Source organism: Nipponia nippon, unplaced genomic scaffold, assembly GCF_047370975.1.
Source record: "Nipponia nippon isolate SJK-2023a ecotype South Korea unplaced genomic scaffold, ASM4737097v1 scaffold_13, whole genome shotgun sequence".
Classification (NCBI taxonomy): domain Eukaryota; kingdom Metazoa; phylum Chordata; class Aves; order Pelecaniformes; family Threskiornithidae; genus Nipponia; species Nipponia nippon.
The window spans coordinates 439,272-456,412 of NW_028262324.1; the positions used below are offsets into that span (position 1 = coordinate 439,272).

A 17,141-nucleotide genomic window follows, 5' to 3' on the forward strand; every position below is an offset into this window, starting at 1 on the left:
TTTGGAAAGCAAAGCTTTTAGTGTTTCCAGTGTTTAGAACTTTTTCCCTAAAATTTAATCTGTGGTGATGCAGTAGGGCCACTGGCAGTACCTGAAATGCTTAAACAATGGAATAATGCTTTAAGCAAGAGAGTAGCAATTTTAACATAAGGTTTTGTTTTTCCATTATGGTATCATTTAGTCAGATCTGTAAATAATTTCTTTCCTCTTTGGAGAGGGTGGAACAAATATTCCAAAAAGACCACTCCTGAGGCCTTTTCTAGCAAGACTTTAAATTGTGACTTTCTAGTTGTAGAGTAAATTGAGATTCGCATAGCACTAAGGTATGGAGTGCTGGGCAAGTATGTGATGCTTGGTACAGTCTTTTCTTTCCCATCCTGAAGTTGATGTGATGACCTGGTTTAATTAAAGATGAGGTGTGGTCCTGTTAGGACCATCTTGTTAAAGAAAACAAGGGCTATAGCTTTTATCATTACATAAATCAGAAAGGATTTTTAAAATTGATGAATTAGAAGAGTGATTATATTGTTGGTGCAGATCTACCATCTAGGGGAGAGGAGATGATTTCACAGCTGCCTGAAATTATTAGGAGAGCGTTGCTCAGGATTTCAAGGAGATGGCAAAGGATCAGAGGTGACACTGACAGCTTCGGTGTAATGGGAGGGAGAGCCAGCCTTCTGAAGGCAATAGTTAAAAGGTTGTCCAAGTGTTAAGCATGCAAATTTTCATCCTTATGTATCAGGTACATAATCTTTCAATTTTCTGTCTTCTGTAAAGTTATCCCTTGCTCTTTGCTGAGCAAAATAGTGCCTTCAGGTGTAGAATATCAATGGAGTGGAATAGAAAGCTTTGGTAAATGAACACTTGGCTTTCACTTTTCTAGGTGTGCCTTCAGGATTGCTCACGAAGGATATCGTAGACATGCAGTCCCTGGAGGTAGAGGCGCTTGTATAAAGTGGTCTGAGCAAGTCCTTGGCAGTTGTACTAAGTATAGTTTCCTCTGATAGACACTGAAGAAACCTTAGCTACTGTAGAACGGATTAGAAAGCAGATACTTTGGAAGTAAAATGAGCATGTTTTGATGAGTGGTTTGGCTAACAGCTGGAAAAGCTGGATCAGCTTAATGGAGTAATTCCATCTGCCTTTGTTTGCAAGGAAGCACAGAGTGGGGTTTTGGGGCAGACCCCCTCCTTTCTGTGCAGCTGAATGCAGGTGCTTTAGGGTCAGGATTTGCTTCTGCTGCATTCTTGCAGCCTGTAGCAGCTAAGCTGCCTACCCTTTGAAGATAAGCAGATTGATTCTGCTTTGCTCTCCTTTTTACTGCTGTTTTAGTGCCTGACAGAAATGTGGAAGAACAGTCTCAGTTACAATGCTCACTCTAAATTATTTTGTTTGTTTGTTATATCCATGTAAGAATCTGATACCTATAGTTGTCCCTGCTGCTGGAATAAATAATGTATTAGTCAATTTGAAAACAATTAAAATCAGAATTTTTATAAGAAGCAGGTGGGGGGCCTATGGCATGTTGGTGTACCAGGCAGCAGAGTTTGCTCAGCATCTTGGGATTTAAAGGAAAGTTAAAGTTTTAAAGAGAATAATAAAGAAGTTCACCACCACCACCCCACGTCCCCAGTTGTTGTTGTTATTAGAGGGTAATAAAAGGTCAGTGGATTGAATTTTAAAGTTTATTTTGGGGAACTACAGGCTAAAGTTTGATACTGAGTGGTTTGTGGGGGTCTTTTTGTTTTACTGGTGTTTAAAATTGTTAAAAACTTAGCTTCAGTGTACTTGACTTACCTGTTTAAAATACTACTAAAAATATCCCAGTGAAAATGAGTTTATGCTGTTAATAAATTGCAAATACTGAAGCAAAATGCTTCTTCAAGGGCAACATTGGTGAAAAGTTGTATATATCTATTTGGAACTTATTCTTCAGGTTTTTTTTCTTAATGCCAACACTTGGCTTATGTGCCATGTTATAGAAATGAAAATAGTGAACCTAGCAGAACATTGTAGGAAGGTACACAATTGAGGTCAGTGAAATTGTATTATTTCAGAATATTTGTGTATTTTTTACTGATTATGATGACTAAAGCATGTAGTACTTCAAATATTCTTACTTAATTTCTTTATGTAATAGAATAGTTTGCTCAGTCACTTTGAAGTTTAAATTTGGTGGGTGTTTTACCTCTTTTATGTTTGAACAGAAATAAAGAACATCCTGACCTAAAGCTTTGGTGCCATCCATGGAAGCACATTACAGTGGATGAAAAAATTCATACAAAACACATCATTCACATTGAGGAAAACTGTTGCAAGGAGGAGATGGCAAGTTATAGAACTTGGAATGGGACAGCTGAGAAACCCACAACCATTCCTTCTGTGGAGGAATCTTACATTACAAGTGAACACTGTTACCAGAAGCCTCGGGCCTACTACCCTGCGATAGAGCAGAGATTGGTTGTGGAAACAAGAGGTTCAGCCATGGATGATGGAGTAAATAGAATAAGGGAAAATGGGGATGATGCCCTGTCAGAGAGATTTGGCTGGAATCTGGACCGAGAAATATGCAAGATGGAAAATGAATCCAAACACAATTACTCTAAGGTATTTGTATTAAAGCAACCCTCTCTGCATAGTGGATGTGTTTGCCTGGCAAAGTGCAAAACTCAACCCTTTTTAATAGTATTTAGTTTGTTTATTTGTGTTTAGTTTTTTCCTATACTGTTAAATTTAAGTTGCCAGTACGAATTAAAATGTTAGACATGATCAACTTCTCCATTTCAATTAATAGTTTAAAAAAAAAAAAAAATCTAGGTTGAAGACTTCTGGACCTTAGATCATCTGCACAGTCTGTGGAACACGTGTTGTGGTCCACTGGCAGTTCATTGCTTCTTACTTTTATGTGTGTTAAATGTAAAAATAAACACTAGCAACAGGATAGAGAGAGAACAGGGCAAGCATGTATGATACTACCAAATACACTGGTTTTCCAGCTTGTAGTTATTTCCATCTTGTTCACATGTTTCTTTTAATAGTTACATTAACTAAATTGATTCCAGGTTCTTCAGGTGGGGAGGAAAAAAAAAGTATCAGCCTGAACTGATTGTTAAGAATGATCACCATTGAATAGTCCTGTATCTTCTTTTCCTACTGGAGCACTCTAGTTTTATCTTTTCAACTCTTGGTCCTTGTTTTCAGATCTATCAGAGGCCTTTCTTTCTACACACCAATGCAAAAATTTTGCTTTGATTAGTTAGCGCCAAGTAATATGAAATATGGCCTGACAAATGTGAGAAAGCCTCTGGGAAATGCTGACCTCCCTTTTTTAGATTAAAAGGTTGTTTAGCTTTTATTTCATGCGTAGGTAAGGTGTATTTTATGTTCTTTTTAACTTCTCTATCAAATCAACTGAGATTGCTTTATATTTCCCAGAAAGGCATATATTTCAGTTCTTCAGTCTTTTAGGAGCCTTTTTCTAAATCTTGTTGTATTTCAGCAGAATGATGAAAAAAGGAGGGGAGTAGAATCAACACTGCTGACAGTGTAGTCAAGTTTTATAAGTGGTGGTAATGTTTTGGGGTTTTTTTCTTTTGTTTTTTCCTAGATGCTTCAATGAAAATTTTAGTAGAATTGAGATTAGACTCCTTCAGGAAAAAACCCTTCTTACTGCAAAATCATTTGCTCTTTAGTTGATTACTGTCATGTTAAAAATGGCTTTAATGTTCCCTAGGATGCACAGATTAAGTGCAGTATCTTACAGCTGGAAGTTGGCAGGGAGCTAGCTACGTGTATATATGTTATCTTTTGAAAATCAGGTGCTTGTGAAGTGCAAAGAATAGGTCTTAGAAAAATACCTATAAAAGCATGTCTGTATTTAGATCCTCTTGCCGAAACTGCCTTAATTTTGTGTGATCTCTTCTCCATGTGTCTCTATCCTCCACTAGACTAAGATTAGTTGAGAAATTAGCTTGGGTAACTGTAAGGACCCAGACAGTCTGGCTTATCAATTCTATTTCACTGTAATAAATATTAATGTATGTATTTCTGCTAGGTAAGAGAGTCTGTCTCTAAGAAAGTCTCTCCAGAGGAAGCTATTGAAATGAAATTGCTGGAAAAAGACAAAGAAGGAGTTGTGAACTCGCAGCTGCAGTGGCAGCTTAATCTTTTAGCTCATGTGGAATCTCTGCAAGATGAAGTCATACATAGAATGGATTTCATTGAGAAGGAGCTAGATGGTAGGTAACATTTTTCTGTTTCAAAAATTAACTGTATTTAACTGAACTACCTGTTCAAAACATGTTAACTTGAATTTTGCTTCTGCAGACCTTCAAAGAGATGAGTGTTGCTTTGTCAGATTTACTAATTTACAGATTTACATTTACTAATAGAAAATAGACATGCTGCTGATGTTAGGAAGGCGGATTTTAAAACAGAGGTAAAATTAAAACTGAGGAGAATTTTATAGAAAAAGTTCTAGTTAGATCACCTCTAAATACTTGCATCAGATGATATAGGGGAACATCTTCCATGTCTTTTTGCTTTCAGGTTTTTGTCATTTTCCGTAGCTCTTCTGTGTATCTGAACTTCCCTGTTCTTCAGGGGCTTGCTGGCTGTTTCAGCTTTTTTTTTTTTTGGCCTGTGTTTTTTGTTTCAGCCCAAGGTGGTCTCTTTGGTGCACAAGGCTCTTACCTTTCCTGTCTCTTCCAAATTCTTTACTTAAATGTCTCTTGAAATTTGTTTTCCTAGTAATGGAAAACTTCTAAACCCTTTGTGTTACATTAAACAATCCAGGAAAGTTATTTTTCTTTAAGTCTGACCATTGGTTGTATAGTAGTTACAGCAGCAGCTTTTCTTGCAAGGGTATTGGGAATCTAACCTTTGCAAAGTAAGAGTCCTCTCTTTGTAGTTAGTAAGGTACTGAAAAGAAAAGTTGAACAACTAAAGGAATATTTCACGAAATGAAGATAAATCAGGCCTGTATCATAATGCCTATTTCCATTTATGAAGTCAGGCTTTTTGTATCTGCTGCTGAGCTGGAGGGCTGCTCAGAGCATTGCTACTCTGATCAGGAATTTTCTTGTTTCAAGGCTGGATGTGTCAATAGTTGCATAATGCCCACTAGTTCTTTGGCAGATATTGCCCTTAGGTTAATCTAGCCCATAATCTAGTTAGTGGCAGTGGCCACTGCTTCTTCTCTTGGGAGACGTATTCTGTCTTCAAGGTTTGTCTCCTTCCATGATGCTGTCCCATCCCCTGAACTCGTCATAGTTCAATGTGACCACCTTTCTCGTGGTCGTATTACACTGTCGCCTGAGTTGTCTTTGATCAGTAGTATATCTAGTCCTTGTTTCCTGCTGAGAAGCTTTAGAGGAGGAATTTATTTTCTTTGTGCAGTACTCTGCTGTTTGTGCTCTTGGATTTCATCCCCGCTTTCTGTTACCCAGTTGTTTCTGTCTTGGCTAATTGTATTCCATATTGATGACAAACTTCTTCCATTAGCATAGTCCTGTCCTTTTAGGATCTTCAATGAAAATACTGTGTAGCTGCATCTAATGCTGATCTTAAAGGTATTCTGATGGTATAAACTTCCTGTACTGCAGTGTCCTTGCTCTGGAATTGATACAGATCAGAGGAAGTTTAGCACTGGATTTCACAATATCTAGTCCTGAGTTTTCCTTCCCTGCTTTCTCCTAGGAACATCTGCTTTTTTTCCTGTAAAGATTGGTGTGAGGAGCCTGGTTTTCTGATTTCTCAAATACCGCATATTAAAAATACTGTCCTCTGCTCTCTCAAGATTCACAAAAGATTTAAAGAATTCCTGTTTGTGACTTAAGGTGGTCTCTTTGTTGATAACTGGAATAGTGACAGCTTTGTTTTTCTCTGCAGTTTTGGAGAGTTGGCTGGATTATACAGGAGAGCTGGAACCACCAGAACCACTAGCTCGACTCCCACAACTCAAACATTGTATAAAGCAGCTTATAACGGACCTAGGCAAAGTGCAACAGATAGCACTTTGCTGCTCAACGTGAGACTAGAAAATCTTGGAGACTGTTATTGAGTGCGAAGTTGGAGCATCTGATGTGAACAGCTCTGTATATTTAAACGAAATTAGCATGCTGGTTGCATGTGATGCAGAGTGACTTCAGGGATTTGTGAAGAAGTGCTGTTCAAAGAACAGCAAAAAGGTTATTTTATCTCATCATAATTTCGGGTTTATTAGGCAATTAAAACGATATGGAAGAGGTCCATACTGTCTTCAGAGGTTGGGTGTTGGTTGATAAATTATACTTAAGTTTTCACTCCTTACAAGTTGCTCATTGAAAGGGTAGACTTTTTCATAATTAAATTGACTAAAAATTGTGCCACTGAAGAACAGAGTTCTAAGCCAAAAACGTTTCGTTGACAGAGGTTGTAAATAACTTTGCATAGTTTAAGTGACTTGTGTCATGTTTTATTCCTTCTGGTTTATGCATAATAGCACACAGTATTTAATCATTAGGAAATGTTATAACAGTTTTCAGACTTAGTAAGTATGAATGTCCAGCTCTAACTATAAACTGTTACATGGAGGTTTGCAAGTAACAGTGGCCTAAACCCCACTTCTATTACGTTAAATAATGTAGCAGAAGGTCACAGGTGGATTGCACTTATTTTCAGAATAAATGATTGTTTTCCATATTTATCCTGTCACTATCACATGACTTGGTACTGGGGAAATGCATGAACGTGGTGTTTATGTGCATTCTTGAGCTCTTACACATGGTCATACTGTGCCTCCTGAAGCACTGCTAGTGGGACACCCTTGTTGTGGCAGGATGAAATGCCGCTGTGGAAAGACTGGAGATGCACTCAGAGTTCCAGACTTCAACAAGGTCTGTAATGGACGTTACGTAGTTTTCTACCCATTTGTTAATAATTGCCATTCCAGTTACATTTTGAAATGTAGACTTTTTTCAATACTCTGAACGTGTTCATTGTAAAGACTTACTCTATGAATGTGTGGTTTTGGGAATCAGTTTATTTTATATTTGTGTAAATAAAGCCTCAAGATCTATGCATGAGGTACTGTCCTCGCAGACAGTGAGTGGGTTATCTTAAACGGTGTATGTTCACAAAGTCCCTTTTTATACCTTAAGTTTTAATTTTCTGGTTTGTATTACTTTGTGAGAACAAGGTGAAAATGCTGCTTATGTTCAAGTCACATGATACAGTACCTTTTGAAATGTGGGTGTATTGTAAGTATTTGAGACATTAAAAGTCTTTCAGCTGCAGAGCATAGCTCCATAAATAACAGCTGTGACTTTAGTTGTCCTTCCCAAATATTGCTGAGTTAAGTTCACTGTGGAAAATGGTAAGCTGTTTTAGCAGTGAGAGGGTGTCCTTAAAAAGCTGGATTTGTTACCTTGATTTTATTATGTGTGATGGTAGCACCGAAGGGTAAAATTTAAGCACAGTTGTAATTGAAAGGCCCATAACTGTACAAATTACTAATTTTGGATATGAGTCTGTAATGTTTGTATACTGCAAAGAATAATGTAAACTTGAAATATCCAATATTATTGTAGGAGTTAAGGGTATCTACATTTCCTTCAGAAAACAAAATAATTAGGCTACTCTAGGTAGTAACTAAGGCTTTTGTGCCAAGACTCATTTCAGGGAATAATTTCTCTCACAGTTTTATAGTACTAGTTGGTATATAGTGAATACTATATATGTACAGCAGAAAAATAAACTTATTTTTCTGTAACACAGTTAGAATAAAACTTACATGATATTTAAGAATCACTTCTCTCTCTCAAGATGAGACCAGTGCTTATACCTTGTCTCATTCCTGTTAGTGACACCTGAACTCGTGTATACTGCGTAGCTCTAGAACAGGCAGCAGTAACCAGACAACCAGAACAGTGTCAGAAGGAGCACCCCAGACAACTGTGAAGGTTTTGGGGGTTTTTTTTCAGGTGAGATCGACCAGAAGGGTGTTCCCTGGTTGAAATGTGTAAAGCAAGCACTCCGACCGGGCGTCTCTCGAGAAGAACGTAGCTGCGTTGTTAACAAGTCAGCTGTGCTTAGAGTTTGAGGGCATGAAAGCAGTTAAATTCCTGAGCAGACTTTTCACTCCAGAGTGGAACTTCTCCTTCCCAAACAATTGGTTTTTTGTGTGTTCGTTGTACGTTTTTACTTTGCCAGTTTATTTTTGCTCAGGGCAGTACTTAAGATTTGGAAGAAAAGGTGGTTCTGATGGGTGAATCAATGGCAAATACTGGAGACTTGTTTTCCTTTAGTAGAGCTAGGGAAGCCCTTGCAGATAAAGACTGAAAATATTTATTTAAAATAGAGTAGCATTTCTCATGTTCAGGAAAGATTCTTTATTGTGCTTTGCCTGGATTCATTTTTGTCCCCGTTTTTGCAAGTTTCCACATTGTTATTTCTTAGTCTGGACCAACTGTTCAGTCTGACAGGCCACTTTTTTTATTTCTTTAAATCACTGGTAAGTGAATGCAACATGGAGCCTTGATGAAATGAGCAAACATTGCACTGTGGATACATAAGTATATTTGTCTTTGTTTATGCACTATTAGAACTGAGGGCGCTGTATATAGAATTTTGCTTTGGAGCAATATTTGCAAAACTTGAAAACTTCTGTATCTTGGTGTTTGGAATAAATAAATAGGTTTTTGTTGGTTAAGTCTTAGTAAAGTCTTTGTTTCCATTAATGATTATTCAATAAAATAATTTTGTACTTTTTTTCTTCACATGGTATTGAAATGCAGGTACTGTAGTTTGACAGGAATATAGATCTTAACTGTTTCTAAAGTATGGAAATTGTTTTCCAGATCTGTCTCATACAAGTATTCTTAATAGGTAAACTATATATTGTTTTATGTTGGATATTGTTTTAGCGAGGAGCTTGTACATTTTGTTCCCAAATCCTAATATATTACATGTATTAGGACCTACTGTATGTAGTCTGACCCTAATTTTTGTTCCTGTTTCAATGACTAGAAGACCAGGTGAATTAGGACAGGTGCTGTCAGCTGTACAGTGTAAACTGCATAGAGAAAAATATGTAATTTCGATACAATTCTTGGGTGGAAATGTCTTTTGGCCACGTAGCAGCGGGCTAGCAGTTGAGTTTTAGGTTTGGGAGGGTTGAGCTGGAAGGGAACAGCACATGGGTGCTGCGCCTGTGATGTTCTCCTGAAAGCTGCTGTGATACTTCTGGGCAGCAGCAGCAAGCTTGGTGTAGAAGCTGGGCGTTTGCTGTGTGAAGGAGCGCTGCTTTAGCATTAATGCAAAGGAAGGAGCTTCTGATTTATTTGAACAGTCCATACAGAGAAAATGCATAGGTATGGGAAGGGGAGAAGCTAGGAAGTGCTGGAGAGGGAAGTACCTGGCACAGGGCCTGAAGGCAAGGGCAGGCATCAGTGTGCCTTCAGATGTATTCCTGGTTCCATCTCTTCCCCTCCGTTTCCCCAGTAGGAGGAAAACAAGTTTGTTCCTTTGTCCTAACCAATTGTCCTTCCTAATTTCGTTCTCAAAACAAGATTCCTGTAAAACTCCTGGATTTTAAAGCCAGAGGGTGCATCGTTCTGCTAGAGCCTGGCTTGTGAAGCTTGGAGAAACTTCTGCCACTGATGGCAGATCCAGGTGTGTGTTTCATGGTTCAGTCAAATCATGTAGGTTTGGCTGATGACTTAAATGTCAAAATCAGGTTTTGAAGATGTGATCTGAATTTGAAATAACTTACTGAAATGTGTGCTGTGGTTAGCCATGTTTCTGGGAGTGCGTGCCCTCTGATTTGAGCTTGTCCGAGCTCCCTATTTTACTTGCTTGATCTTAAGATTCTTGTAGGAGCAGACTCTCATGTCAGGAGGCAGTTGCTAAGTCATCTGTCAGCCTTCATGGGGGTAGGTTCACCTTGAAGTTCCCCAGCCTAAGAAATCTGACACAACCATTTTAATACTCTTACTGTTATTTGATGAAAATACCATCTCTTCTAATCACATGATTTACTGTCGATCATTGTCCTGACCGTGGAGCTCCTTCATGCTCAGTCTGATGCTAGAGTATCATCCCTGCTGCTGCAGCACTGGCACTTACTGGATTGTGAAAGTGTTCGTGACTGATACTTGGTCTGGTTTTTCCAATGGCGTTGGTGAGCACCTCAGGCTATTACAGTTGTTTAGAAGAGTATTTCATATCTTCATACTAATCCTTCAGTATCTCCATAGCAACTCTCTTGTGAAGGGGAAAAACTATGTACAGCTCTTGGCTGGTTAATACCTGCCACAGCTAACCAAAAGAAGTCCATGTTCAAATAGGCAAGTAGTTAAAAATGGAAAATACCATGGGTTTTTTTCCTATTAGAACGTACATGCAGACAGCAAAACTTGAGAACAAAACAACAAAAAAGCTGGAATTCATGTTCTGCCTGCAGGGTGTTTCTGCTGGTGGTGCTTGTGTGCCAGCAAACGCTGTGTTTGGTCAGCAAAGGCTGAATGATAGCACAGGGTCTTGTTGGTTAATGCCCCACACCAAGTTTTTAAGGATGGCGTGGGCCCTGTTTTCCCGTGTTCAGGGATGTTCAGGAGAAGAGGAGGAGTTGTGTGCACCTCTGGAGCTTTCAGACTGTGGTGGTTTTAAGTTATGCAGATTGAGTACGTACACTGTTGCAAGGGACACCAAGGGAAGGACCCACTGGTGAAGCGGTGGATTTCTGTACCCTCATGTGTCAATTGGAGTACTGGTTTGCCGAATGCCACACTGAATCTAGGCTCCAGAAATGGCTGTGTCCTCTGAATAGAGATCCAAAGGTGCTGGAGATACTTTGGCTATTTTGCAGCTCTTCCAAATACCTTTAGAAGTCCCTTTGATCCCAGGAAATGCTTGGTGGCTGGTCTTGTGAAAGAGATGCTCAAACAGTTTGGTTTCAGGTGGGTGAGGGGGCAGAGCATAGGCTTAGATGGCAAGGTTACACATCTGGATGTCACTAAGTACTTGTCACTTCAGAGGAAGTTGGTGACAAAGCTGTCAGAGGAGGTCGGTGCTGTCCACGGCATGGCTGATCTGGCCGAAGTGGCCACAGCTCTGCAAGCTCAGTGTGCCCCTGACACACAGCGGAGAGCATCCGAGAAGCTCCTCTTCCCATGGGCATCCTGGGCACTCGGAGCACCTCTGGTGAGGACAGGCAGCAGCCCCTGTCCCTGCTGGGTCTCCATGGCCACCCACCCTTGGCTGGCTGAGGCAGCTGGCAGGTCCTTTGCTGCCCTGGCACCAGTGGCTCTCCTCAGGGCTTGTTCTGTCCCTTCACAGCCCAGTCCTGCGCTGCCTGGGACAGCAGCCCTGCAGCCCCGGCCTCTCCCCTCTGCCCTCCCCTGTCTGGGGGGAGAGCTGCTGCTGGGAGATGTCAGGACCTGCTCTCTGCCTCTTCCAGCTGTTAAAAACCTGGCTTGGCATCTGGCTTCGTGCCTGTGATGTTAACTGGGGCTGCAGTGTTTAGCAGTGGGAGGCAGGGAGTGGGGATGGCAGCACCCTGGGCTGGGTGCCCTGGGGTCCCCCCCAGCAGCAGCCTCGGCTGCCCGGGCTGCCACCGCCCTGCGCTTCTGGGGGCCTGTGGAGATGCTTCCCAGCACGAGTGAAGTGTGCCCAGAAAAAGGAGCTTTTGGGGCTGGAAAGAGAGCCGCTGTGGGCTGGGAAGGAGGAGCGCTCGGAGGCTGCCAGTGTTAAGGAGGGATTCAAATCAGCTTTCCGACCAGGTATTTCCCATCTTACCAGTCACCAGGATACAAACTCCAGAGAAGCAGTTTCTTGACTGTGGCTGCCTCCAGGCTGAGGTAGAGCCATCACTGTGGTGTAAAAGCATCCAACAACGTGGATCCGGGTTGGAGGTGGAGGAAGGAGGCCCAAGAGCCGGCCTTCATTCACACAGAGTGGGTTAATGGCAAAAATAAAGGAAGCAAAACCCTCTGAGCTGCCTCGGGGGCCCCAGGGGTGACAGCAGCAGGCTCAGCTGGCTGTGGGTCAAGGTTAAGGCTGAGGGATGAACCCTGACCTGTGTCCTGTGCCAAAAAGACAGACACCTGGGCTCGAGGCTGACGGCTGAGCAGGGGTGTAAAGCTCTGGGCTGCTGTGTGGAAGGAAATGAGAAAGCGATGGTGGGTTTGCAAGAGCAAGCTCATCAGACATGAAAATGAAGAGAAGATTCGAGCATGTCAGAAGCAGGAAACCTGCAGATAAGGGGGGGTCCTGCTGCACCAGCCTCTGGGTGCGGAGGAAAGGAAGGAAGGGATGGCACCAAGCAGTGAAATTGCTTCTGCATCAGTTCTCACCACAGAGGAAGTTTCAGGCGCTTTCCCCAGGCCGTGCTTTGCTGATAAGGGGCTGTTGAAAGTGAAGGCTCAAGGGTATTGCTGGTCTTGGGCATTTCTGCTCCTTTTAAGGCCCCCTCTAGCCCAGAGGTGTAGCTTAGGTCAAGGTTGGACTAGTCCTGGCATGGACCCATTTCTTTCCCCATTGCTCCTAGAACAGCAGTTCTGATGTTAAAATGTTTTTAAACCTCTAGGGCTCATTAGTGAGTGAGTTGGCCAAGGACCAGACCTGACCCACAGCTGGGGTCCCAGGTTGGGGAAAGCTGGCAGCAGGGCCAGGGCGATGGTCGTGGCAGGAGCAAAACCCCCCAGGCTGTGGTGGGTGGAAACCTGCCCTCTGGTTGCAGCTGGCGGTTCACGATTTAATCACAAACTCCCAACTGTGAAAGAGAGGCCCTTTAATTAAGATATTGTAAATGGTTACTGCTGCATGTCCAGTAGGATCCTGTTTTCTGGACCTTAAACCCAGTACAGTCCATCTGTTCAAGGGTTTAAAAATCAGCTACTTTGGGTGCAGTAAGAGGCTGGTTTCTTCCTGGCTGCTGCTCTGCTGTCCCAACAAGCAGAGGGGTGAGTTACGGGTGGGTGAGAGCATGAGGGTCTGTGGCTGCTGCACACAGGCCGTCCTGCACGGACACCCCCACCCCAGAAAAGTTTGGGCATGAGCTTGAGGTGCCTGACAGGGTCAGGCTGTTTCCCCACCTTCAGGCCAGGCTTCAGCTTGTTGGGCATTGGCATCCCATTTCCCTCCTGCTGTGGGAGCGCAGATGCGGCAGGGTTCCGTTGCAGCCTGTGGGCCAGGCAGGGCTCCTCCTGTGGGTGCTGGGTGATGCTTGGGGTGCTCAAACATCACATCTCGGGGCGCCTGGCTTTAGGGAGGATGGGCCCTTGGACAGCCCCTTCCTCCAGCATTGGTGCCTGCCTGTCCCCACCTTGGTCTCAGCTGTCGCATGTCCAGGCTAATGGTGCCTGGGTGCCTGGCTCCTATAGCATCAGTGAGCCAGGCAAATGCTCTAACGAGGGCTGGGCATCCACTGTGGCCAAGTGGGGCCCTGCCCTCAGCTGCTCTTTGCTCCCTTCCCTGCAGGGCCCTGCTTGGGGGCAGCCGTCTCTGTCAGGAGGAGGTAGGAGCTGATGGCTTCCCGTAGGCCCAGGCTGATGGGAGAGTCCTCCTCTGGCGAGGACACGGCCTCCGAGAACAGGAGGGAGCTGCGCAAGGGTGGATGGGGCGGTCAGCGGGCAGGTCCCGGACCTCCAAGTGTCTGGCAGGGGCAGTGAGGGGAGCCCTAGCCCCTTCCCCAGCCCTCCCTACCTGTCCATCTTGTCCCAGTCGAGTGATGGCTTCTTCACGACAGCGGGCATGGCGGGGACTGGGGCCACCCTCACCCCTTCCATGGAACAGGGCTCCCTGAGGGGGCAGCACAGCCCCTCTCCGAACTCTGGGCAGGGAGCCGGTGGCATGAGCAGGGTGCCCTCCACCCACACCCCAACCGTGGGGGCACCCAGGCAGGTGGGGGACCGGCTGCCACTTCCCCCCTCCCTCCCTGCAGGGCTCAGGGCATCCCCTCACACAGAGATTGGGGGTGCTGGGGGTCTGGCGGGGCGTTACCGGAGTAGTGGTCCACCAGGTCGTGCAGGCTGGGGAAGGTGAGCCGGGGGGAGATGTAGAGCCAGCCGTTCTCCAGGTGGTGGATGCGGTAGTGTGTCACCGAGTCCCAGGAGGCACGCTCGCTGCGGCGCACCGACAGCGAGTAGCAGCCTGCTGGGGCACGGGGCGAGGGGCATGTGGCCAGGGCACCTAGCCCACTCGGCCCCACTGCCCTGCGCTCTCCCACAGCAGGGATTTTATTGCCCCATGGGGGTGGCTGGCAGCACCCTTCTCCCCATGGGGCTGCGTTGCTGTGAGCATCCCTGTGTCAGCCCCATGCCATGAGCACCTCCACACTGGGGGCTGTGGGAGAGTGCTGGGACATGGGATGCCCTTGGGCAGCTGTCTGCCATGTCCCATGCACCAGCATCAGGGGCTGTGGCTCTGTACCCATCTCCACTTTCAGGTGTTGTGCAGGGATGGGCCAGCCCCAGCCCCACGGCCCCCTCGGTGCCCAGGCAGCCGTGGGGCCGTGCAGCACCATGCCAGTGCATCAGCCATGTGCACTGGGGCACCCGGCAGGATCTCCTTGCAGAGTCCCCTCGGCACCTCATCATGATGGCAGCCCTGTTTCATTTCAAAGGCTGAGCCTTTTCACTTCTCTGCTTAACCAAAAACTGCAGGAAGCCTGCTGGTGGTTTTTTTTTCTTTTGAGGCCCTGTGGCAGAGGCAGAGGCTCAGCACGAAGCGGGGTGCAGTGGCACCAGGAAACCGCCGCATGGGGCAGGCCGTTGCCACCAGGTGTGAGCAATGGAGGATCAGCCCCAGTGGGGCCCCACTCATGCCTTCGGCACCCCAGTGGGGACAGCTGGGAGGGGGTACAGGAGACGGGGCCTGAGGGCTCTCACCTCGTCTGGTCTGGCTCTCCCGTATCAGGAAGGACCCGCTGCGGTTGCCTGGCTGGAGCAGCAGCTCCTCCGCCTTCTGCCGGCTGACACCTTCGTACAGCCACCTGCACAGGTAGCGGGTGCTGGCAGAGCCTCTCCTGGCTGCGCAGGGGCACCCAGTGCCCCAGGGCCTGTCCTGCCCCGGCCAGGGCAGAGAGGACAGCTCGGGGTGCAGCAGCACACGTCCTGGGGATGCCCCAGCACACCGTGCTGCTTCCCCAAGCCCCAGTGCTGCTCCGCGGCACAAGGAGAGAAGTGGGGCAGAACGTCCAGGTGCGGTGGCCAGGGCTTGGCCTCAGGGTTGGCCAGGCTCTCTGTGGTGGGGCCGTGTCCCCCGGGGCCCACCCTGGGACAGACTCTTCCCAGCATTTACCTGTGCCTGACCTTGGCCACACAGCTGCTGGGGATGTGGCACTCCTTGCCGGACACCGCAGACGCCACCAGCCACCACTCCCCGTCCCTGCAGGGAAGGGGGATGAGCCATCCTGAGGGGCCAAGGCTGCTGGGCGCAGGGAGGGGACCCCCAGGACAGGTGCCACCATCGTGGCCCCATGGGCTGCACGCTGGTCGGGAGTGGCCAATCGATGCGGGGACTTACTCGGAGAGGACGCGGAGCTGCTCCCCCATCCTCAGGATGGTGGTTGTCCCCGCACCGGAGGGGAAGTCGCAGAGGGCCAGGGCCAGGAAGCCACTGGGGGCTGCGGGGAAGGCGAGGGGCTCAGAGCTCCCCCGGCACCACAGAGCCCCAGCTGGGGCGGGAGGACCATGCACACCAGGGATGCTGGCCAAGCTGGCAGTTGCCAGGCGCTTACCTGTCTCTCTGGGCAGCGGGGGCTGCATGGTGTTGGCAACTGCTGGCTGGATGCTGAGCGGCTTCTCCCGGCTGGGCAGGCTCCCCATCCCTTGGGATCAGCACGGGACCCTGGCCCCTGGCCTCAGCTGCTGCCAGCTGGGAGGGAAGGAGAGGCTCAGGCCCGGTGCCAGCAGCACAGTGGGCCCTGGGCAGGGGGGGTCGGCCCCCTGCGGAGCCACGAGCCCTGTGGCACGGCTGTGTCAGGATGCAAGCTCATGGGTTGCAGTCACCCACCCTGTGCCTCGGGGCAGGGCAATGCTGCGGGGTGATGCCAGCGCTGTGGCTCCGGAGAAGGGCAGGGCCAGGGCAGGGCTCTCGGCTGGGGCTGAGCCTGGCGGGCAGCTCCCTGGGGAGCCCTTCGAGGAAACCACCTCCCTGCCCCCGGAGGGTGTCTGGGGACTCGCTGCCACCGCTGGGCCCCCCCATCCACATCCCCGTGGTGGGCAGCAACTGGCCATGCTCACCCTCTGGGTGCTGCCATCCTGCCCCAGCCCAGTGTCCCCTGGTGTGTGGGGCACCCTGTCCCAACGCCCCCCCACGCTGGGCTGAGCCCCCCCAGACCCACTGCTGCCCTTGGTGGTCGTGGGGATGAAGCCCACTTACCTGCCTCTCGCTGCTGTCACCATTGTGCAGAACCAGTCAGGGCCAGGCAGACATCGGCTGGGCTCTTCCCTGTGGGGTGCTGCTCCAGCACAGTGGGTCCCCGGGACACCCAGGTTGCAGGGGCTCCCTCTGGCAGGGTGGGGCTCCCTCGTGCAGGGCAACCCCTGCCCTCGCAGCACCCGCTTGGTTCACCCTTGTTCCTCTGCTCTAGGGCTGGGTGTTTTTGGGTGCTGGAGCCGGGGCTGCTTCTGGCAGCGCTGCCGGTGAGGGGTGCGAGGCGCCGGCGCTGGGGCTGTGGGCTGCCGCTGTTTCCTGTGACGTGTGCGTGCACTGGAGCAGGGTTTTCTTTTTTTCACTCAGCCAACAGGTTGCTCAGCTCTGCCCCTTGGGGGAGCCTCGGTACGGGGCACAAGGCCTAAGAAAATCCCTGAGGGCACTCAAGGCACGGTGGTCATCGCATGGGATTTGGGGAGGGGGAAGCGGGAGGGACATGAGAGCGGGAGCAGAGCCAACGCCAGGGCTCAGAGGTTGAAGCTGGACAAGTGCTATCCCCAGCCAGGACAAACCACGGGAAGGGGGGGGTGGTCCCAGGGTGCTCCCCGCAGCACCAGGGCCACATGCTGCCCTCGGGATAGTGTGCTGTGCTGGCCACAGCACGGTGGGTGGGATGCTGCAGAGCCGGTGCCTCCCCAGCATGGCACGTCCCTCTGCCCAGCTCCAAAAAAATGCATGCGGCTATTTCACTTTTCAAAGCGAACACCGTTTGGCTCAGCCAGCAC

The 17,141-nt window shown here is 47.6% G+C and overlaps 2 protein-coding genes across 13 annotated transcripts in view; one reads left to right on the forward strand and one right to left on the reverse strand.

The window, feature by feature from the left end:
- PHF20 (PHD finger protein 20) overlaps nucleotides 1-8,689 on the forward strand; it is a 73,450-nt gene extending 64,761 nt beyond the window's left edge. For all 10 annotated transcript variants that reach the window (XM_087749748.1, XM_087749755.1, XM_087749756.1 and 7 more), the window contains 3 exons: nucleotides 2,208-2,607; nucleotides 4,055-4,238; nucleotides 5,890-8,689. In XM_087749748.1, coding sequence (XP_087605874.1) covers nucleotides 2,208-2,607; nucleotides 4,055-4,238; nucleotides 5,890-6,032 — 727 coding nt within the window. In that variant the 3' untranslated portion in view covers nucleotides 6,033-8,689. The remainder of the gene's footprint in view (nucleotides 1-2,207; nucleotides 2,608-4,054; nucleotides 4,239-5,889) is intronic.
- Nucleotides 8,690-11,739: 3,050 nt separating this feature from the next.
- Nucleotides 11,740-16,678, reverse strand: SLA2 (Src like adaptor 2). 3 transcript variants are annotated; one of them, XM_087749936.1, is made up of 8 exons: nucleotides 16,363-16,678; nucleotides 15,719-15,855; nucleotides 15,505-15,604; nucleotides 15,280-15,366; nucleotides 14,868-14,971; nucleotides 13,981-14,133; nucleotides 13,684-13,810; nucleotides 11,741-13,580 (listed from the first exon to the last, which is right to left on the reverse strand). In XM_087749936.1, exons 2-8 carry the CDS (start codon nucleotides 15,804-15,806, stop codon nucleotides 13,430-13,432), a joined length of 810 nt encoding a protein of 269 aa, XP_087606062.1. In that variant the 5' UTR covers nucleotides 15,807-15,855; nucleotides 16,363-16,678; the 3' UTR covers nucleotides 11,741-13,429. The 3 variants fall into 3 exon arrangements, with proteins under 3 accessions (XP_087606063.1, XP_087606062.1, XP_009471596.1); XM_009473321.2 differs by having other exon boundaries at nucleotides 11,742-13,580; nucleotides 13,981-14,130; XM_087749937.1 differs by lacking the exon at nucleotides 13,981-14,133 and having other exon boundaries at nucleotides 11,740-13,580.
- Nucleotides 16,679-17,141: the final 463 nt, after the last annotated feature.